This window comes from Stegodyphus dumicola, chromosome 2 (assembly GCF_044657685.1).
Source record: "Stegodyphus dumicola isolate Sdum_Otavi_A_Nest chromosome 2, ASM4465768v1".
Taxonomy (NCBI): Eukaryota; Metazoa; Arthropoda; class Arachnida; order Araneae; family Eresidae; genus Stegodyphus; species Stegodyphus dumicola.
This window is the reverse complement of record NC_140769.1, coordinates 87,041,883-87,065,374: the sequence shown is the minus strand read 5'-3', so window position 1 is coordinate 87,065,374 and position 23,492 is coordinate 87,041,883. Positions and strand designations below refer to the sequence as shown.

The 23,492-nt window shown below is 32.2% G+C and overlaps 1 protein-coding gene across 3 annotated transcripts; it reads left to right on the top strand.

Moving 5' to 3' along the window:
- Nucleotides 1-248: 248 nt before the first annotated feature.
- Nucleotides 249-16,557, top strand: LOC146998505 (uncharacterized). 3 transcript variants are annotated; one of them, XM_085810841.1, is made up of 2 exons: nucleotides 249-406; nucleotides 15,322-16,557. In XM_085810841.1, the coding sequence occupies exons 1-2, from the start codon at nucleotides 403-405 to the stop codon at nucleotides 16,434-16,436; spliced, it is 1,119 nt and encodes a 372-aa protein (XP_085666967.1). In that variant the 5' UTR covers nucleotides 249-402; the 3' UTR covers nucleotides 16,437-16,557. The 3 variants fall into 3 exon arrangements, with proteins under 3 accessions (XP_085666967.1, XP_085666968.1, XP_085666966.1); XM_085810842.1 differs by lacking the exon at nucleotides 249-406 and adding an exon at nucleotides 3,608-3,797; XM_085810840.1 differs by lacking the exon at nucleotides 249-406 and adding an exon at nucleotides 14,915-14,948.
- The last annotated feature ends 6,935 nt before the right edge of the window (nucleotides 16,558-23,492 follow it).

The following is a 23,492-nucleotide window of genomic DNA, read 5'->3' as shown; positions in this document are numbered from 1 at the left end:
TTATCGAAGGCGTTTGAATGCATAAGGTTTTAGCCACTATATTTATATTTATCATACAAAATAATTCATTTTGAATGTATTTGCACACTTGAAATTGATCTTATTTCTATAATAATAATAATAATAATAATAATATAGCTTTTTTTTTAAAAATAGTTTTCTTAAAATCAAAAAAGGTAGATTTTGCCAGATGAGCGATAGAAGCCCTATTTTGGTAACCTACCACATCCTATTGCACAACGTTGCGCACCAACGATAACCATAACAACCGTTGTTAGAACAGAAACGAGAAACGTTGTGCAATGTTTTCCCTTTTAGTATAAGTAATCGCCGGTGAAGGGTTTGTCATTTAGATTTCGAATTTTGCGACGTTGAAGCTTGAGTGTTAACTGTCAGAAAGCTATGGGTAAGTTCTATATTCTGCTCTTTCCATTTTTTTTTTAATCGCCAAAAAGAACATATAGAGTCAGTGCATAACTTGTTATGTCGTGAAAAAATTTGATAGTAAGGTACTATCATTTCTGTTTAAAAAGTATTCTAAATTTTTTGGGTGATTTTTTTTGCTACAGTAATTCCTCTCTTTTTGGCTGTTGTGAAGAAAATTGTTTATATTTACAATTATGTTATTATTTATGTTTGTTATGAATATAATTGCGATAACTTGGTAAAAATTTTTTAATGCTGTTTGGTTTGCATTAATAACAACTATAATTCAGAATAGTTGCAATTAATAAGCTTTGTACCAACTTATACAATTGAATGTACACATTGTCATGATTCAGTGTACAAATTATCATGACATTAAAAAAATGTGATGAACTCTCCTTTTTGTAAGAGTGGTGAAATTATTTAATTTTTGTAGAAGTGGCATGTTGTTAATGTTAAGTTTTACTACAATAAAATGCAGGCTGAATAAAATAAAAGCTGGATTCGCTAAATAGTCTTGAGATTAATATTTTGGTTTCTTTCATTTCTTTTTTAGTTCCTCCTTTCTGCTTTGCTTCCTGGGTATATTTTCTTTTATTGTTTATTGTTTGACTTACAGCACTTTAAAGTTAAATATGTTTACAAAAACGAGGTAAAATTTAAAAAATGAAATATACCAAATTTTAAATTATTTAAATTAAAAAATACTAATAAGAAGTAAATTTTTTATTAAATATGTACTAACAAAAAGTACATTTTTATTAAATATTTACAAAGAAAATATAGTTTGTTGTCGAAAAATTTACACTGTAATAAAATATTTATTAGGTCATAAATTCTAATTTGCTAGCTGTCACAGAATGTAAATTGAAATAACACAAAACTATTAACACAGAGCTGGATTTTATTTAATCTCTTTTGAGCACTGACTCTTTGGAAAATTCTTCTTTATTGATAATCATTGATATATTGATAATAAATCATGTTGTGGAACTATTTTCTAAAATAAACTGAAAAAAGGTAGATTATGAAATATATGTAATATTGAAATCCATTTTAATTCAAAGCCTGAAATGCGACCAGTTCATCAAAGGGAGAAAAAAACTGGGGGATATTCCAGTACATTCGGAATCGGAAAGTATTGGAAAAATGCTTATTATCCTAAATTCTTAAATTTGTAGCCATTTTACAGTTTAATTTTGTTTATATATTTATATCGAGTTTATTTTGTCATTATTCGTGGTATTTTAGTAGTATAGGCTCAAAATATTAAACAACAGAATGCATGTCATTACATTTATTAACTTTAGCTTGTGTTCTTTTTCTGCAATATTCTAAATTTGGCAATTTTATCTCAATTTTTTTTTTAAACACTGTGATTTTCGGAACAAGAAATGAAAGAGTATATTGAAAATACAGAATAAAGTTCTTTGGGAAAATGGGAACTCAAGTATTTTATCAGATTTTTATTTATAAAAACTTGTTATTTTTTTTTTTTTTTTTTTTTTTTTTTTTGTATATTATGCTTGTTCAGTTATGTACAAATTGATCCGTTTTATTTGTCCTATAAATATTAAATGTCTGCATAGGATTAAACTATGCGGAAACATTTAATTGTTTATAATTCTGTAAGTAAGCTGAGTGTTTAAGTAATATCTTTTTTCTACATATGTTTGCAATAGTATTAAAACAAATTACTTACATGTCTGAGCAAAGTACGGTTTTTTGAAATCAGTAGATAAAATAGATAGATGTCCAGTCGCTGTGATTATATCTCTATCTTGGGTGGGGAATACGCATCAGTAACCAAGGTTACTACTACCTTTACGTACGCGAAAAGAATAAATTGTTAAGTATATGTAATATTTATGTGTAAATGCCGATTTCAGCCGATATGATAATTTGCATTAGCCATACACAAAAAAAAAAAAAAAAAAAAAAAAAACCCCAACTATTATTAAACAAAATATAATCATATGATAATAACAATTTCATAAATGCACAGAAGTAAATGACTCTTTCTTCGTTTATTGAGTATGAAATTGAAGAATTTTAGGTAACTTGAGACTGAATGTCACATGAGCAGAATTTTTGTTTTTGCACTAACTGGCCGAATTAATGAAATTTTTGTTAGTTATTTTTGTTTACTGTACATAACTTTATGGGAACACTTTAAACTATGCGCCTGGAAATATTGTTACGTGCCATTCTGAAACCTTTCTTACATGAAGCGTTTCATTCGCTGTTAGGTTCCAATCACATTATGTTTAGGCTACACGGGACTTGACGTCGTAAGGGACAATTCTCAGAACCCGCACAATTCCGGGAAACACCCGTAGCTAGGTTATCATTCTCACTTACTACAAAGACTTGAACGCCAAACAGTAATCGATTATCGCTCAAATTGGGATCACGTGATCCTTCAGAAGCAGAACTTTCGTCTGATTGATTGTCTCTACCCGCAACCCAAGACATTTTCGGTGAGGTTTGAAAAACTCCCGCGTAGCCGCAACATTATTTCCGTAGCTAGGCGAGACTTCGCTTCCAGCGGGGCTCTTATTTCTAGGAATCCTTTCATTTAAATCAGTGCTACCAGAATCTTGTTTCTGAGAAAAGTACCGTCTAGAAAGGACTGTAGCCATATGTGATAACCTCTTTAGAGTATATAAACAAGAATGAAACGGCTGGATCAGTTGTTCCTTGTGTATATATATGTAATGTCCTAATGCGTGGAAGAAAACACTAGAAATTTTAACAGCTTTCGATAACCATCATGGCTGGTGGTTAAGGCAAACAGATGAAGGCAACAAAACTGAATTTCGGCAAATGGTTGATCTTTACATTACGGTAACTGGTAGTTTGGCGACATTTTGGAGGCGATAAAGGTTACTACCTGGGACTTTGGTAATAATGTGAGCAGTACTGAGTTCCGATTACGCATTATTTTGTGTGGGGGAAATGAGAGATCATGGGATATGTCATGTGATATTAATGGACGAATTACGGTTCTTTAATCGGAAGAGATCATGGGATATGTCATGTGATTTTAATGGACGAATTACTGTTCTTTAATGGGGAAAAATCTGGGAATTTTGTATTTGGCTTTATTCTGTGTTGTGTGAAATAGTGTTTGTGAATTTTTGGATCCCATGGCCGTAAGTAAAGTGAATTCGAAATGGGTATTTAGTGGTATTGAAAAGGATAGTAAGAAATGTATTTTAAGGTTGTGTGAGAGAGAAATAAACATGTTTTATTATGTTACTTATTTTACGTGGTATCTTGCTTTGAAAGATAAGTATGATTTTAAAGATTCTGAAAGAGATTGAAGAAAAGTGTATCCGCCACGTAATGAAGATTCTGAAGGAGATTAGGTAAGTTAGTATTTTTAATTATTTTTATGCATTGTTGGAAATGTAAGGTGGAAAGGAATTTGGTATTATTGGGAAAATTGTTATTAGCAATGATTTAGTTTAAAGTAATTAGGATTGTAAGGTAATTTTTATTAATTGAATGTATGTGCTCATGTATATTTTAAGTGGTGTTTTTGAATTTAATTATATTTTAATGAAATGATAGTTATTTTGTGAATTTTATACTTGTAGGAATTTGGTGTATGTTTAAGTTGAAATAAATGTGCATGGAAATAATTTAAATATTTGATAATAAATATTTGTAATGCTTCATGTATGAATTCGTTGGTGACGTGTATAATGTAATAGATGATTTAGAGGTAAAAGTTTTTGGATATTTTATTTATTTTATATGTGGAAATGTTCATATTTGTAAAGGGTAAATACTTTTTCGCGATCATGTAATTTCATATATGTTCTTTTTACCGGGTTTAAAGATTGAGAAAATTGTCATGTATTTTCGTGAAATTTTTTTAATTTATGAGATAAAAGCAGTGTACATGGATATAGTGAAGAGTGTGCGCAATGCCATTTTTGTGCAATTCTGGGATGTTTTTTTAAGTAAAAATAAGTCGACGTGTACATGGTTCAGTGATATTTTAATGAAATGATAGTTATTTTGTGAATTTTATGCTTGTAGGAATTTGGTTTACGTTTAAGTTGAAATAAACGTGCATGGAAATAATTTAAATATTTGATACTAAATATTTGTAATGCTTCATGTATGAATTCGTTGGTGACGTGTATAATGTAATAGATGATTTAGAGGTAAAAGTTTTTGGATATTTTATTTATTTTATATGTGGAAATGTTCATATTTGTAAAGGGTAAATACTTTTTCGCGATCAGGTAATTTCATATATGTTCTTTTTACCGGGTTTAAAGATTGAGAAAATTGTCATGTATTTTCGTGAAATTTTTCGAATTTATGAGAAAAAAGCAGTGTACATGGATATAGTGAAGAGTGTGCGCAATGCCATTTTTGTGCAATTCTGGGATGTTTTTTTAAGTAAAAATAAGTCGGCGTGTACATGGTTTATGTGTATGTGTTATTTTGAAAAACGCGTAAGGTGTATGGTATTGTGCACTTTTTTCGAATTTTGCAGTGAATATTTGTCATGATTAAGCAGTTTTGTTTGATAAAATTTCTAGCATAAGTGTAATTCGGCTAGTAGATTGTTGGAAGAAGTGTTCAGTATATAAGAAGAAAAGAAACATGTCTTTACTTCGTGAAGACAAAATGGCGGCGGGGAAAAAAAAATAGAGGGTTGCTGTAGGGGAGTTGGTCGCCAAATTTTCGCCAAAAAATCTCCAAGTTACCGTAATGTAAAGATCAACCCGGCAAATCACCAATCTTTATTTTCACACATATCCAATTAATTTGGTAGACACTTATTCAATCATAATTAAATATGATAAATTTTTATATACATTTTTTTTTTTTTAAATGACGTAGGCAGTTGAGAAGCAAAGCGTCGCGAGGATGACGGAACTGCACTTAGGGAAAGGAATGGAATGACGTAGTTTATTTTGTGATCGGTATTTATACTAAGTACATGCAGAAAGTACTGTAAGCTATGATTGGCTAATTTTAGGTTGTTAGGTAATCATGGTATATCTTACATATATATTACTGTTGTTTATGTCGTATAAGGCTTGCCATGAAGAAAATATTACAAATAAATCTTTAAATATATCTTAGTCACTTATCGTTCATACTTCAGAGTAAAATTTATCCTTAATATTTAAATACTTAATCTCATCAAACTAGTGAGAAAAAAATTGCTACCACCCTCCAATGGAAGCTAGAAAGTGATTGGAAATGGGGTATGTTCTATTAAAGCGAGAGGATACCTAAGTTAGTAGTGATGATTATTATCTATTTAGACTCTTGACGCATGGAATATAGTAAGATATTAAGTTTAAAATTCAGTCCTCCCCCCCCTCCCCAAGAAAAAGCACCTTAGTTTGGCTTAGATTCTGAATAAAAACTCTGTTGGTTTTGAAGGCGATCAGACAAGTGCCTCTTTTTCTTCTGGAATAGAAATGTTTTTCGTAAAACGGGGGGACAGCGACTGCCATTTTTCATCGAAAGCACTTGCTATTCCGGAAGTGGAATCGAACATAGGCCATCTATGTTCTATAGAAATAGTAATGAAATGTGAAAATAAAGATATAAATTTTGAAAGCACTAGGAAGAACTGAACTGTAGTTTATGTTATAAGGAGGAAAATTTTTGTAAATGTCAAGTTTCAAGGAGATCTAGTTAGCCAAGTGAAGTTCTAAGGGATAATTTTCGCAGAATTTAAGTCAAAATTGTGATAAAGTGTCCAACTATAATTATCTGTCGAAGATTTGTTTATTTCTTCATTTGGAGTATAGGATTCATGTTTCTTTGACCCGAATTTTTAATGCTCTTATAGTTTGGCCGATATATGTCAAACCTCAGAGATTAAAATATGCTATAAATTCTCCAAGAGTTGAAATTAGAGATGGTATCTTTAAGAATCAAACAGCGAATTTTATTGATAGGTGGGAAAATAACTTGAAATTGGAATTTCTAGAGATCCGAGCATTTTAGTAACTGTTAAAAGGATGGAATGGGATGATGACAAAGTTATTTATAATAGATATGGTTATTAAATTGCGTTTTTAATGACCATGGGAAAAAATGTGTCAGTGGCAATCGGTTTCAAATTGTTCAAAATCTACCCCAAACTGAGGTTATATTTTTTGCCTAATAAATAAATTTGTGCATATATCTTTTCCAGTTGGACTGAAGAATAGGCTAATCATTTGTAAAAGTATTTTGTGCCATTTGTATGTTAATTTCATATTTTTTATTTTATTATGCGTGTGCATATTCCTCGCCTTAATAATACACTTTTATTGGAGCCTGCTCATAAGTAGATAAAATCGGTGAACACAAATAATAAACCTCGAACTCATTTCCGGAAGAACGACCTTTCTACATGAGGTTTCTCTTGGTTTCCTTCATGTGTAATGTGAATACAAGCCAGTTTTCTTTGAAAATAGTTGTCTATTCTTCAAGCAGCTATTCTCGATGCTTTGCCGTAATCAATTAAACATAAATAATATAAAAGTGTTATAAATATATTGAGCGATATCTATAGGGCCCCACTCGGATATATGTATGTAAATAGTATACGATGTGATGTGCAGATGATTATATAGCTGTGAGATTGTAGCGATCTCGAGAGCTAATCAAATGCTCTCATTACAAAAGCTATTCGAAAATCAACCTGTCGTACGGGAGCTCTTTTGCAACCAGCTTTATGATTTTCAACTGTCGCATAACAAACCCGAGATCAATCGCAAGGTCATTATCATCATCAAGGACATACGAAACTTGTACTCTGCTGCACTTCTCATTGGTGTTAATAAATGCCGACACGAACAAACAACAGTTACATGCCAAGCAGCACCCAGCTAGCATACCACCACGAGATTGATACAAGGTTAATTTTTGTATCGATGAAAAATGTCCACAAACATTTACATAGTTTGCATTATTGTTTTTAGCAGATTCTGTCACTTCAAGGGTCCGTAGGGAAAGGCAAGACAGAATTCATTATCATTTACTATATTTTTGTTCGCCGCCACTATAGAGGCCACTATTAGTATTTTCGGAGTAAGAAGAGTGGAATGTAAATAGCATCCCCGCCGAAATTCTAACCACGAATCTTATACTTCCCTTCTGGACGTGCTAACCACTTACACCGTAGACCTCTTTTCTCATTTATGCTTGTAAATGTGTAATATCGTCACCGCACGGAAGAATTTCAGGATTTTAGCAAATTAGAGGATTCGCCCCCCAGCAGTCATCGTTACTATAGCTATGATGCATGGATTGGGGGGGGGTAAAAAAGGCTTTAAAATTATTCTAAAGCAGTGCTCCACAACCAGTGTGCCATGAGTAGGATATAGGTGTGCCGCAATCAAATACATGTATTTGACATTTTGCAATTTTTTATCATGTATTTAATACACAATGGCAATTTTTTCCCTTAATAATGTCTATTTTAAATGTTTTTATATATTTCACTGTTGTGTGGTTTTGTGTGTGATTGTAAGTGTGTCAGCATTTGAATTTTTTCGGCACTTTCTTGATAACTCGGAACTCTTTGGTGTGCCACGAAATTCCAGAAAGATTTTTTGTGCGTCGCAGGTGAGAAAAGGTTGCGGAGCACTGTTCTAAAGTAACGGACATAATAGTGCAAAATATATTTTATATACATTGGATCTTGATTTTGAAACGCAGATTTTTAGAATCATAGATTAGCAACAGCTTCCTCTTTCGTTTCAGAATTTTACAACGGGCAGGATTTTAACCATTAAGTGATATAATTTCTTTATCAGCAGCAAGTATCAAGGTTTACATTTAAAAGTTTAAAAAGTGATAATGGAACTGTATTGTAAATCTTGATGTTAATAAACTAATTTCTAAGAAGAGAAAAACTATACATAAAATATGAATCTTTTTATTATTTTTACCTACAAATCCTTATCGTTTCTTTTTATGACTCATCCTAATTTTAAAGAATTGCAGTGTGCAGTGATATTTAATGTATTTGTATCTTAAAATGCTTTCGCATTGTCTTTAGTTAATTAGTAAAGAATCTGTACTTCTATAATGAGGAATCTGTGTATCTGTATGTCGGTATACCAAACTGGGAGGAAAATTCTCTAAGGAATTAGGAGAAGAAAATTTTTCAGTTGATATTTTTTTTAAGAATCTCTGTTTACATTTTTAAGTTTATCAAAGGATATACTAATGATTGTTCAATGATTTTTAGTTTATCCCCTTTTTTTTGAAAGCACATCTCTTTAGTCTTACATTTTTTTTTCATACTGATAAATATTTTGTTAAATTATATAACTTCAAAAAGCACGAAAACATTTAATTAAAATTGATGATTGTTTTAATAATGGCAAGTTTCGATTTTAGCGTTCGTGCCAAGTCGAAGAGGTTATGGTGTTTGGCGGGGGAGGGGTATTCTACTTCAAGTTATTCTATTTTTCACCTCCAGAAGTACGTTACTCATGAAGAACAGCATGCTGTTCCCAAACTGCATTTCGTGCACATTAAAATATTCATACTGTAACTGTGAATTCCATTGAAAACCTTAAAGTAACCTTTTTCTACAAGGAACTAGTATAAAAGCACAGGAAACCGATAAGAATATATTTATCCATTTCTGTGAAAAGCAGAATGGATAAAGATATGGCTATTTAAAGAAATCATACGATTGGTGTAAGTAAACTAAATCGGTTATCAATTCCATATTGCAATGTTGTCTGATTATGTTAATAGTTTATGTTTAAATAATTTCTGTTGCATTACGGAGCGATGCTGCATTCTACTTGAATCACAAATTCTAGTTCTTAACTATCCTCCAGATTAGGAAGTTATGGTGTTAGGTAACAAGTTAGCTTAATGCTGACATTGTGTAACATGATGTGACGGTTTTAGTATTAAATTTATCAATAGAAAATGTCATATTTATTATTTATCAATAGAAAATATCATATTTGAGTATGCATTGCTGATTAAGATATATCTAAATATTTTAATGAACAAGCGAAATGTAAATAGTTATAAAATATTCCATTCTGTTTCAGATGTTGTTGATGACTTGATTTGTCTAATTGGAAGTCGAGGAATGATTTTACTAGAGATGTGAATTATTGTTTGAGCTTATTCCGATTGATCGAGAGTACAGGTCTCTGATATCAAAGCAACCCAACGAAATTTATTGTGGCAAGGGGTCAAGTTTGCGTGGGTGACAGTACGCCTTTGCTCAGTTCCGCCACTAATTTTGTAAGAAAGTACCCGGAGGGGCGGGTCCGAGGGTCTCGACGCCTCTTTCCCTACCACTAATCTCTCGAGAGGACTTTCGGATCGCCGCATATTTAGAGTGGCCCCCATATCGCACAAACACTGTACATTTACAAACACACATGCTTTTTCCGTGATTAGAAACCTAGCACTTCGGTTTGGCTGTTACCCTCGCTAATGACTATCCTCGTTGGGGGCTACAGATTTGAATGTAATTTTTTTTAATGACTATTTTCACTTCTGTAACTATTTTTTGGGTTTACTCCGTAAACTTCATCGCTGAGGTATTCCCATTAAAAACCGTCCTTTGGATGAAATCTAGCCCAGCCAGGATATATTTAACACTCTTTCTTAACCCCCCTCATGCATTCGCAAATTATCGTCAAAAATTGGCCTTCGCATTTCGAAAATAGTGGGAATATACTTCACCTTGATTACCAGAAATGATATTTGATATTAAATTTGTTGGAAGTAAGAAATGTGACTTAAATTTTAAGGGGGGAAGAGCAAGATTTTGTATATTCAGAGCTCTAAGGTGTACTACCGTCAGTACAACTATTAAAAAACTGCAATTTTATTCATTTCATTGTTGATTAAATTATTTTATACTAGCTGCTTGCGCGGCCAGCCACCTCAAGTGGTTATTGCAAAACAGAAAAAAATGACGTGGCTGAATGAGTGCAGCTAGTGTAAATTTCAAATATCTTACTAGTAATTAATAACGAAGATATGAAGAACTGCCCTTTATTGATTTAAAATCACTTTGTTTTGAAAGAAAAATCAAATGTCATAAGCATTTCCAAGTGGCAACACGTACGTGTGGAAGATTAAACTATTTTATTTCTGGCACTGGCAGTACCTCTTTTTTAAAATCGCCGAATATATTGATTAAATTTGAAAGAAAAATACCTGAAGATTTTAAGAGTAGCAAAAATTTCTTTGAAATCGCTTAGTTTTCTGATTCGATTTGAAATATATATATCTTAATATTTGCCGAATTTCAACACATTTATTTTGAATCTCTGGTTTGTTAATCGCAAATTCATTAAATTTGTAAAAAAAGGAATAAATAATTAATAAAAATTCGAAATTCGAAGTGTACATGTTCGGGTGGAGGACTAACGTATGTTCAAAATTTAATGGTTTTTAGCGTTCCACCATTTTTTTTGCAATGCAAGGGCGATACACACTTACAGATTCTTCATCATTGAATAACAATGAGATGGGAAAATTCACTGAAATAAGTATTTTAAAAATATGTTCTGAATGTTTACGGACTGCTGATTTACCCGCTGTATCCACGCAATGCGAACAATGAGCAGGAAACTTTCATTTGGCACTGATTCAGAATATCGACAGAGTAATGCTAATTTTGAAAAAAGATGTAAAAAATATAATAATATATATTATCATATGTCCATTCTCGACAGGGGAAGCTTTAAGAGAATATCTTTTACAGCCAAATTTGGCTTAGAATGGGTAAAATTGAGTTTATTTTTATGATTGCTTTGAAGATCCGCTATCAAAGAACTTCGATATTCATTGCTAGAGTATTACGCTTTGCTTCCATATTATACGCATATATACTAAATTTTGTTACTAAATTTATGATTCGAAGAGAGAAATGGAACGTAACAAAATGACAGTAAGTATAAGAAATTTTAAGAAATTAATATTTTTATCATCTAACCGATCAAAGAATATTGCTCTCTGGATTTTAAAAGCCGCTTTCGGAATGATTGAAATAAGACATATCCTCAAAATGGCTGATTTTCCTGCAGTATTGCTGTCTGATCGATCAGACGTCATCGAATACGAGTAGAATTCCTTAATTTATTGAAAAAGATGGGAAGAAGTGACTCTTTTCCCTGTGAATTTTGGGAATTAAATGAAAGGTAATTATTTATGTTTTGCTTTTAAACAGGCATTGAAAATTTGCCAGATACAAAAAATTAACTCAAAAGTATAAATACAATGCTCTTTTTTATAATTATCATATTTTCTCGCGTTTTTTTCCCGCAAGCTTTTTAATCACGGTTTCTGGAAATTAAAAAAAATATTCACGTAATTTCCCCCTTTCTCAAGTGTGTTCAAAGAAAGAGCTTTCCTATATTTTGATTTGGCTCTGTCCACGTAGTGATTGTTTTCGTTTTACTAACATAGACAAATCCACGCAAACTACCTTCAGAGGTCACTCCGAGCCTTTTCCTAACTGCTGAACTTTATGCCTGTCTTAATACGAGAACCGACAATTCATAGCGAAGCAAGCACGAATTGACATTGTCTAGTGATGCCAGTCATTAGATGGATGGATTTTATCAGAGACTTTATCAGAAAGATTTCTTTGGAAATCTGGAAAGTTTTCATAACATTTGTTTTAGTACGTTAACGCGTTACAATTATTTGAAAAAAATATCAGTTTGAGAATTTAACATTTAGCTGTGAATACGTTTGAATCGCGAAGTGTGACTAAGACTAATTTTTTACAAGTAATAAAATTAGAATTCAGATAGAAAATAAAAAATTAAAAATATGAGAAATGAAAAGTAAGTATTGAGAATAAAAAGCATTGTAGAAAATAAAACTGAATATTATTGAAAGAATTTTCAATTGGAATATGTTCCAGGCTAATTAAATTTTATAAATATAATTTTCAAACACATAAAATTAGACGCACCGCACCGCACCGCACCGCAAATCGCGCGAGGGGAGATAGTCATACATTAGGGAGTGTATATAAATGGTTACAGCCGAAAACATCGCGGACGAAAACGTCGCGGAGAAAACAACGCAAGGCGAAAGCGTCGTGATGCAAAACATCGTGGGAGAAAACATCGCAGTTCTAAAACATCGTGATACAAAATATTGTCGTCCAAATAAAGCGGTTAAAAAATTTCGCAGTTTAAAAACATCGTCATCGAAAATATCGTGGTAAAAAATAAAGTATCTACAAATCATCGCATGACAATAACATCGCAGACATGCTTTTCTCAGGCTTTAAAATTGTAAATGGATATTTCCATAATGATTTGTGAGCGCAAGATGGAAAGAAGGATATTCTTTACTTTCATATTTTTTATTAACTAATAAATTTTTGCTGAAAAAGTAAGAAGGAAATTTAAGCATAGAAAATTAAGGCAACTTATAGCACTTAATATAATTTTAAACTGACATAGTTAACTAACAAAGGTCATTAATAAATCATTTTTTATAAAGTTTGTACTGGTAATTTTTCATTAAAAGTATAATCTAAAAATGTTTAGAAAAAGGAAGCTACGTAACTGCATGAACTTATCTATAAAAAATTGCTAATTATGAGATTATTTTCTGCACTTTTGTCAATCTAATACTCTTAATGAAAATTATTTCTTCTTCTGCTTCAGTTTATTCTTAAGTATTAAGTTTCCTTCTTACTTTTTTAGCAAGAATTGATTAGTTAATAAAAAATATGAAAGTAAAAATTATCTTTCTTTCCATCTCGTGCTCACAAATCATTATGGGAATATCCATTTACAATTATTAAAGCCTGAAAAAAGCAGGTCTGCGATGTTATCGTCCTGCGATGATTTGTTGATACATTATTTTTTGCCGCGATATTTTCGACGACGATGTTTTTAAACTGCGAAGTTTTTGAACCGCTTTATTTTCGACGACGATATTTTGTACCACGATGTTTTAGAACTGCGATGTTTTCTCTTGTGATGTTTTCTCCCACGATGTTTTGTAGCACGACGTTTTCGTCTTGCGTTGTTTTCTCTGCGACGTTTTCGCCCGCTATGATTTTGCCGCGATGTTATCGGCGAACACCATATAAATTCACTTTAATTTTGTTTAAAGTCCGATCTGTCTGCTGATTTCAGGTTGTGCATTTTGCCCGCTTGCAATCTGAGTTTGAGACTGATAGTACAATGAAAAAGTGCGATCATATCGATTTTTTAAAATGACTTTTGAAATCCTCGGCAGAAAATTTAATATGCAGAATAATACTAAATTTTACCAAGGAAATAATCCTAAATTCACTGCAATGAATGTATGACTCTGCTTGCTGTTTAATTGGCCTGAAATATTCAAAACTCTTTTTTAGTACGCAGATTTAAATCCCAGTGGACACATCTGGCTGGATATGTAATATAAATATCGAAAACAAAACAACGCCATGAAAGTGTAACCTGATGTATAGTAATAAACTAATTAAATTCATGGCGAAAAGATTAAATCGTGTTTTAGAAGTCGATAATAACCTAACCTGATGTTTCGAATTTGAACTGAAAATATTACTTTTTGAGGTCTGAACTTTAATTGTGAAAAGTATTTACAAGAAAAGATTATACCTTGTAAACTGTGGTTTATAATTTTCTTAAAATTTCAATAAAATTTTTCTTGTAAATTTAGTCGGATTGTTTTTGTGAAATACGTTTTAATGTATATAATGGTTATTTTATATAATACATTATTGTATACTTAAAAGGGTTTATGCTAAATCAATTGCGTGCATTTCTAGAGGCTCCAGCAGAATTTTATCTGCTTCTGAAAGACAAAGCGGGCAAAAGAAACTAAACTCTCTTAGATAAATTGCCAGTGAATGTAAAATAAATGCTGTGTAAATAAATGCAGTATTAAACTATAGTTTTGACCTATTGTTTTATTGAAAAGCGAAAATGAATTTTTTTATGGGTCGCACTTACGATAAGATTATGCACTGCTGTAGTAAATGACACTACTTATATCTTGATTGAGAATTTGGCATGTTTTGAGAGAAAAATAAATCCACAATAAAATGGTTAGTTGGAATTATTGAAGATAATTAAAATTCCGTATTTAACACTTTACCGTCCGATCGCCTATTAATCAGCTTTTTATCGCCAACACGTACCGACCGATAGCCTATTAATCGGCTTTTTTCGCCAACGCCTACCGATCGATAACCAATTAATCGTTTTTTTCTCGGAGCTAGCTAAAAATAACCTATCAATCGGTAGCCATAGCGATAAACAATTGCCATTTGCCTATATCATCTGCATTTTATTAGTAGTATTTAGGTACATTGCTCACTTGCGTTAAATGCTTTGCTTCGTCAACTCCCACATTTTCACATCGTTTTTAAAAAATTTACCGTTCACGATGAGCGAAAAAAATGGTACTGGAGAGTTTTGTTTAGACGATTTATCAGATTGTCCTGACAGTTATTCAGACCAGGGAGAATCTGCGGCTGAGCAGCCGGTCGAACGTGCGTATGCAACCGCTAGCTGTCGGTAAAGTGTTAAGTAGCATATTTGAAAATTCATTGCAAAAATATCAGCTAACGCAGCTCTTTTTAATACAAGGGAACATCCTGAAGGAACTGTTTTAGGTTTCTTCATTTTTAAATCACTCTCATTCAAAAATTGAGAATACTGATATTAAATATGTTAAACTGAATTGAAAAAAATCATTTACATTGAAATAAAAGTTTGAAATTGAGGTTTATAACTAAATTTTAATATTATTTAAATACGGATAATTTTTATTTTAATATAATGTTTTTTTTATAAATAAAAAACTACTACCTTTCATTTAAAAGTAAAAAGAAAGTTTTTGTTACGCATCTTAGAAGCCCACATTAATTTGTCATTTATTTATTTGCAGCGGGTGCATCTGGAATGTTGGAAAGTAAATTCACCAAGAAGAAAGGAAGTGATGATGTTCCTGTAGATGCATGCAAAGGCTGGGTTGATTCTTGTGAGTTCTGTGATAAAAGATTCAACAAGTGGGCTGAAATTGATGAAGAAACTTTGGACAAAATTCCGGAAAAACCAGGAGCTTTGGTGATTGGTTTAAAGAACAAGAATATCACAGAAATTGTGAGCCTGAACGTGCATCTTACCAACATACAGAAACTAGCTATGACTAAAATAGATGAGATCAAAGAAGCAGTATCTGATAAAAAGTCAAAAGCAACAAAATCTACCATCCTTGTGCGATGGCTGAATTTTAAGAAAGGAGATAAAGAAATCTGCACACTCTGTGCTCACTGGTATAATAATGGAGTTCTTCCAAAATTTAATACTGCTTGGTCTGGGTTAGATATCTTAGAAGAAAGTGAACATCTTGTGTTTTCGAAGTTCCATCAAAAATGGTGTTACCCAAAGAAAGAGGCTGTGTGGAAAAAGCCTAAACCGCAGTCGACAAAATCGGTTGATGTAGTGAAAAGATGTAACTGGTTTGAGCCGTGTGAAATATGTGATTTGTATTTTACACCGTGGAAATCATTAACAGATGTTGTGGACAATAATTTAGCTCCTAGTGATTATGGGGTTTATATGTTGTCGGCTGTTTGTGGAAAGAAACGGGAAGTGGTGTATATTTGTTTCGATTCAAAGAATGTCATATTGAGTATTAAAGATAATATCGACATGCGTCACAAATGGATGGAAAATGCTTTAAAGAAGGATAAATTCGCAAATAGGAATGCCACTCCAGAAGTGAGATGGATGGTATTTAAAGATATAAATTCTGATAACGCTTGCTTATTGTATGCTCATTGGTTAAATGCAGATACGATTCCAACGTTCAACTATGAATTACCCGGCGGACGAATTTTGGACATGAATAAAAATTTTGTATATCAGACAAGTAGCAAAAAGTGGTGTTTTGAAACTGATACATTTAAGCAAGCAAAATTTAGCAAAGTGAAGAATAAGAAACAACTTTTAGATGAGATAAAAGACGAATTTGCTGAACTACATTTATCAGATGATTAGTGTATGCTGTTCATGATTGTATAGTTACGAACTTTCTATTAAATACTTCTTTTTTAATATTAGCTTTATTTGTATATCACGGTGTGAATATTTAATTTACTAAAATTTTGAAAACTCTTGATTTTAGTCGTACGTTATACTTCATGCTGAAATTGATATTCTCTCTTTTAATTTGGTTTATAGTAAGATAAAAGAAAATTAAATCAGTACATGTACTTATTTATCATAAAAACAATTTTTGAAATTTTGTGTGTACTTTCTCACAAACAGTTCCAGAGTAATACAAATTACTTTAAAAAAATTGATCTTCAAAATAGGCATATATTTTGCATATATTTCAATGTCCTTAGGAATTATTTTTGTGAAGGCTATTAAATTCTTCATTTTAATTGTAAGGCCTTTTTTCTCTTTTATCCTTTCAAAACAAATTTTCCATCATCTCCATATAATAAAATTGATAAATAGTTTTCTGCTCAAACATTGACCTTCACTGGTATGAAAAAATCGAAACAATGTTTTATGAAATTAGACGAGTCAAATTTTTGACACGTCTAATTTCATAAAACATTGTTTTGTATATTTTTAATTTTAGGCAATTTTTTATTGATTTCTATTTTCCTTGTCTTGTGACCTTTTCTAAATAGTTAATGAAACTTATACTTTTGTTTTCAATATGTTATGTGAAAACTCTTCTACTTTAGTCGTGTTAACACTGTTATGCGAAAAAGTAGTGAAATTTTTACACAAAATTTAATAGATCGTTCTTACAATAAAATCCCACTTATCCCAAACGGGAAAAAATAGTTGTGAAGGTAAAATCTGATACCTTCTGTCCTGTTTTTTTAATCCTTTACCTAATTCAGCTCAGTTTAAAATTACCTTTATCTTCTTTTTAGAGGAAATGTATAAATAAATAGAAAAATTCTTTAGCTTTTTTTTTTTTTTACATAGATAATGTCATTCTTATGGCTTATACGTGCCTTTTCATTAAAATATTCAAATGCACTGAACATAACAATGTGTAGAAAATCATTAAGTTATTAGACCACATAATTATTTTGAACTCCTAATTTGATCATTTTTAATATATGTAGCTTTCAGGTAAAGACATTTAAAAGATATCGGATGTATCTAAAATTCTCGAATTACAATAAAAATATATAATTACTGTATGCTGTCTTTGAAATCAGGTCATCTAGAGTAATATCCTTTTTCCAAAGTCCTATGAATGGTTAATTGTTCTAAAAATATTGTTAGTATTTATAGCAAGCATCCACATCAGTCGGAACCTTTTACCTTTCTGCGCTCAAGTATTTGGAGTTACATTAGACAAAAAACTAAGATCCTTGCGAATTATTGTATTGTCTCATTAGCTACAGGTTGGGCTCCGTTTAAAATCCAAATGGCAATAAAACCCAACAAGTCGTAATTCCGAACCTTTTAATCATAAAAACTGATATGTTGTTCCTGTTACCATACAGATTTATAAAATATGATCATACAAACCAAAGAACACATTCCACTTAAGTGGGGCGATTCCGGAGTAGTGATTGGGAGTTGACCGCTTTTCCTTTAAGTTAGCGTGTAAAGAGTACATTGAACTAAAAACACATCACAGATCTACAAAAGCTCTCTTAACAATATAGCAATGACAATTAAAATTGAATACATAAAATTGGTTAGTTAAAAGGAGAATTGTTTTCATTATATGAGCAGTTTTCTAGGGGCAAGAGTCTCTCTATTTGTCTGGTGTTAGAGCATTCTTAGTACTTGCTTTGTCTAAAACATTTTTCAGACTGAAAGAGTCACTCATTTTGATACAATTCCGTTATAGAGACCATAAAATATCACCAGACTATTGATGCCAATGTGGCAAATTTAATTATAATAACCCTAACGCAAAAAAGGAAGCATAATAGTAAGTAACTATCTAATAATATTATTTCAATTCAGATAAAAGGTTAATTTCATATAATACAAATTTTATTATTATAATTTATAAAAAAATCTGGTGTGTACCCCACATGACTTCCTTGTACGGAATATTATATTAGACGCATTTTTTTGGCTGCATTTCATTAAAACTTAATTGAATTAAATCTACTTCGTCGATAGCGCATAAACCACAATAGAATAAATGCGCTTTTTAAAATTCGCTGAATTTATTTTCCATAGCGATATACTGGAGCTAGGTTTAATTAACAGCGTTACATCTCATTCATTTTATAACTCAGAATGAAAAAAAAATTATATCATCTGAAGAATTATCTAAACGTTGCCACATGTTCTATTCAAATACTATAATAAATCTAAAACGACGTATAAAAGAAATTAAACAAACTAAAAATAAACAGTTTTTCACAGACGATTCAGCGCCGCTTACCTAATGCGCATGCATTACTCATAAACATTCTCCTCTGTCCGCTACAGACTGGCGACAGTATTTTCTGCTAAATAAAACATTTACTTCCTTGAATTTCATTAAAGATGTATATCTCACTCAATTAATTCAGTTCTCACTTCGCGGCAAGGTAAAAATAATAAATACACAAAATATCTTCATTAAAAATTTAAAGATATAGAAAAATATAAAACACCAAATACAGTTAAAAATTTAAAAACAATTATTACAATTAAAATTACAGTTTCTATGCAAAAACAAGCAATTTGTCCAGCCGGCGAGAAGACAATTTTTTCGGTTCACAAAACTGAAAGTTTGCATTTGGTTTCACTCGGCAAAAAGACACCGAAGGAGTAGAAACTGGACGCTATGCTGAGTCAATATATGAGATAATTTAATAACTTCAATGACAATTCCAGAATGGATTAAGCATAAATTAATTTGCAGTAATAAAAGAAGACGTTACTTTGTTGTTGCGAAGCTTAGTTTCTCTAGATTGTGAATAAATCCACTATTTTGCTAAGTTTCAAATGTAAACATGGCTGTTATGATAAAAGAAATTAGGCTTAGCCGCACTTAAAGAACTTTTAAATTGTTGATAAATCATCTATAACATGCAGGTTAACATAAAAAACTTAACCAGAAGATAAGAACAACATATTCAATCGTTTTTAAAGCAAAAAATGCACAATTTAAAAACTTGTAAGAATAAAGAAACTGAACTCACTGAGCAGAGTAACAGAATGGATATATATACATATATACTGTGGAACCTCGAGATGCGAGTTTAATCCGTTCCAGCATTGAGCTCGCTTAGCGAATTTCTTGTAGACGCAAACTTCCCCATTGAAAATAATGGAAATCCAATTAATCCGTTTCACACCTCAAAAATCTCATTACCATCTCAACTTCACTCGACGTACCTGGTGTTTTTCGGGAAAGGTCCAAGTACAGATTCTTAGCCTTAGCACAAATGATAGCTTCCGACACCGAATCGCCATTTAATTACTTCTCGTTAATCCACACCAACAACAGCTTCTCAACATCTTCTAGGAGTTTTTGGACAGCGCTTGGAAATAACAGTAACTCCTTTGGTCACATCAAGTTTCTTAATTTCTTCCTTCTTCTATAGAACAGTGCAGGTTGTCGATGTCGAACGGCCGTAAATCTTCGCCAATTTTACCACTCTTACACCACGCTTTATGTTTATCTGTAATTTCAACGGCCATGGCTTCCTTCTTTCTCTTTTCAGCACTATCTGAGGCAATAATCTTCTTGGGAGGCATCGTGAAATAATTATTTCACGTTAAATGTAAAAAACAGTTAACTTATAAACGCACTAACAAGAAGATCAAAGAACACTGAGTAATCTGGCGAAGTATTCCCCGAGTTGAGCCGGATCGGGAAACGCGCCACGCATTCCAACAGCTGGCTTGTTGCTCGTTACTCGAGTCGCTCGTATTTAGAGTCGAATTTTTCGCTCATACTTTCCTCGTATATAGAGGTACTCGTATCTCAAGGTTCCACTGTGTTTATATACGTTAGGTGCGGCCGATTGCAACCAAAAAGGGGAGGTGCACATTTACATGTTATAGCAGTCCCACATACAAAATTTCAACGTTCTGAGACTATTCGTTTTTGAGTTATGTGAGATATATACATACATACGTACACACGTACGTACGTGCAGGCGCCACGAAGAAAATCTCTTCTGAATCCATTTTAAATCAATTTTATAATTCGTTTGGGGGGGAAAGCGTCTTTTATTCTGTTCTTACGTACAGATACCATGCAAAAGCATCGTTAAATTGCATTCGATAGCGGTCGAAATGGATGTTTTTGTTGAACTATGATACCCGAAATGTTTCGCGATTACAATAATTCCTTTTTACTTCGTACAAGTAAAAAAGGCTAAACATAGCTGAATAGAAGCACAATAGTAAATAACTAACTCAGATTATTTTATTGTAATAATTTATAAACAAAGGGTTAAACATAACTGAAAGAAAGAGTAATAAGCTTTTCGTATAATACATTTTTATTATTTTAATTTATAAAAAAAAAAAGGCTAAGCATAAGTGAAATTAAACGGGAGGCATAAAGTTTTTGATATCGTCTAACACTGCACAGAAAATTTCAGTTTTTTGGTTCAAACGTCCGTCGTTAAACTCTTCAAATGATAATCGAAATACTTTGGATGCCCCGATGGCGATTATTACGCCATTTATCACTGCCCCACAGCCGCTGTGTTTGTGTATGACACCCACTTTTGGGGTCCACAAAATTGTAGTTGTGGTTGACAGTAAAATGTTCTAAACGGCATATCTCTGTCAATCCGACTTATTTGATTTCCAGCGGCCTTTGTAAATTAATGCTTCCTTTTGCGATATTTTCCTTTATGACGTTCAATACGATTTTCGGCGATCGATCTGGAGCAGGAATAAGAAATATTCCTTTGATTCTCTGCACAATCCGCCGAAAACTCATTGTGGTGGAAGGAACACGTCCGATGTTATTCTTTTTCCTACTGAAAGTCTGCTTCAATAATTTTGCCACATCCGCCAATTTTCAACATAGGCCGAGCAATTGAATTCCATTGAAGTTGCGGCACACACCTCAGGCATATAATTGTGCCAAGCTACAGTTGTACTGTTGTTCATCTTTAGGAGTTCACAAAATTAATAGATGTCATCTCCCGATACCAGAAATAGATGAACCTACAGGCTGTAAGGAAGAGGATTTTCCTCTTCCTTCTTAATCCTTCGAACACATTTGACTTGACAATTTCTTTCCTGCACCACCATTTTGCTATTAAGTTACCGCTAAAGCACAATTTCATCTTGTGGTTGTTCGAACATAATTTTCTATCATGAATGATGCCCTTTAAAAAATTCTGTTGCAGACTTTTCCTCATTGGGCAATTCCCAAATTGTTAGATCCATAGTGTTATCAAAAAAGAATTCAAAAATTAAACCAGTATTTCAATGGCGACTCACAAATGTAAAACTATCTAAAACTATATATGCGCTATCTATGTAAAACTATCTATGCGCTGCCAAATCGGCGCGTTCGCTAGATTTGGCGTGCGGGTAAATGGGCACGTTTGCTAGATTTGGCGCTTTTCCGCATATATTTTCATTGCAATTTCGTACGGTCACTTTAACGGAATTGTTTTTAATTCTTAGGTTGTATTTTATATCCTCTGCTTCGTTGTAGTTGAAGGCGATATCAGGGAAGCTACAGCATCATTGGCCAGTTGTTCCTTTGAATCCAAGATCCCTTGATGACACGAGTGCAGGCCTCTAAAGTCATCTGACACTTAACGTGAAATTAATGGCTCTTGTAATGTTAAGTGGCGGCATTATTGAACAAGTTAATTACTCATGTAATTTCACACCATGTCATCTAACACCTGTAACAGCTCGAAGGTTGCGATTTGTAATGCGCGCATAATTTTCCTAGATTTGTATAGCCCGTCACATGCTCTTAGAGGGCTAGCGGAGCGATTCCATTGAAGTGACTGGTTTACGTTTAAGTTAGGTTGCGTGTGAACCAGTTGGTTTTGGTTCAAGCTACTAGTAGCAGCTTCTAAATTATTCGATATATTCAGTAGGATCGGTATGATCTCGGCTTATTAGCTGGATCCTCATCGTAGTATGAATGTACATTTACATAGACAGATTAGTAGGGATACAGTTAGTTCGCATTTATATAAAAAGACTGATCATTAAATTAATAACTAAAGAGATACACTGCGAAAAAAAAACATGAGACAGTTCTACTGGGCCAATTGACGAAATTCAACTTGCGTTTTTCATATCCCGAAAATGCGACTTGGGATATGTATTAGATTTATATATAGCATTTATATAAAATACTATAATATGTTTAATATCGTCTTAAAATAGATGTATTTCTAGGCACACCTGCAAAAATTAGAGTTTCTTATTGGAAGTTTCCAAAGATATATGTAAATTTACATACTGGCGCGTTTTTAAATTTGGCATATTTGTTATAAGCGATAATAAAGCCAAATGGGGTTTACGCACTTTGTTAAAATGATTTGAACGTATGAACGATGATTTTTTTCCGCTCGTCTGCAATGAAAAATAGGGAAGGAAAATAGGTTTTTAAAAATTAAGAAGTTCGCCAAATGGATTATTCTTGGCGCAAGTTGAAAAAAAAAAAAAAAAAATTGAATTTCTCCTTAAATTTTGCACCAAATTTTACAAAATTTAGTATTTAGGAATGATTTGAGTCGTAGAATCGAAATATGGAAAAAAAATCAGCATGTCATTTCAGGAAAAGTCCGATTTTGTGTCAAAATACTTATATTAGAACAATGCTATATAGAAATCTAATATATATCCTCTTACGTCGAGCTTTCGAGACATGAAAAATGCAATTTGAAGTTTGTCAATCGGACCAGTAGAACAAGAGATATAGAACTGTACCCCTTTTTTTCACAGTGTACAAAATAGAGAGATAGAATGATAGATATGTTGTTGATGCTGCTAATAATAAAAGAAACACTGTTTGGCATTCCTTATTATTTACGACATCTCTCTCATACTAAGAGAAATTTATCATAATTTTGTTTTTAGTAGTTACCTCTCATACATTTGTTTTTCAAACCGAATTTAAGAATTGCACAT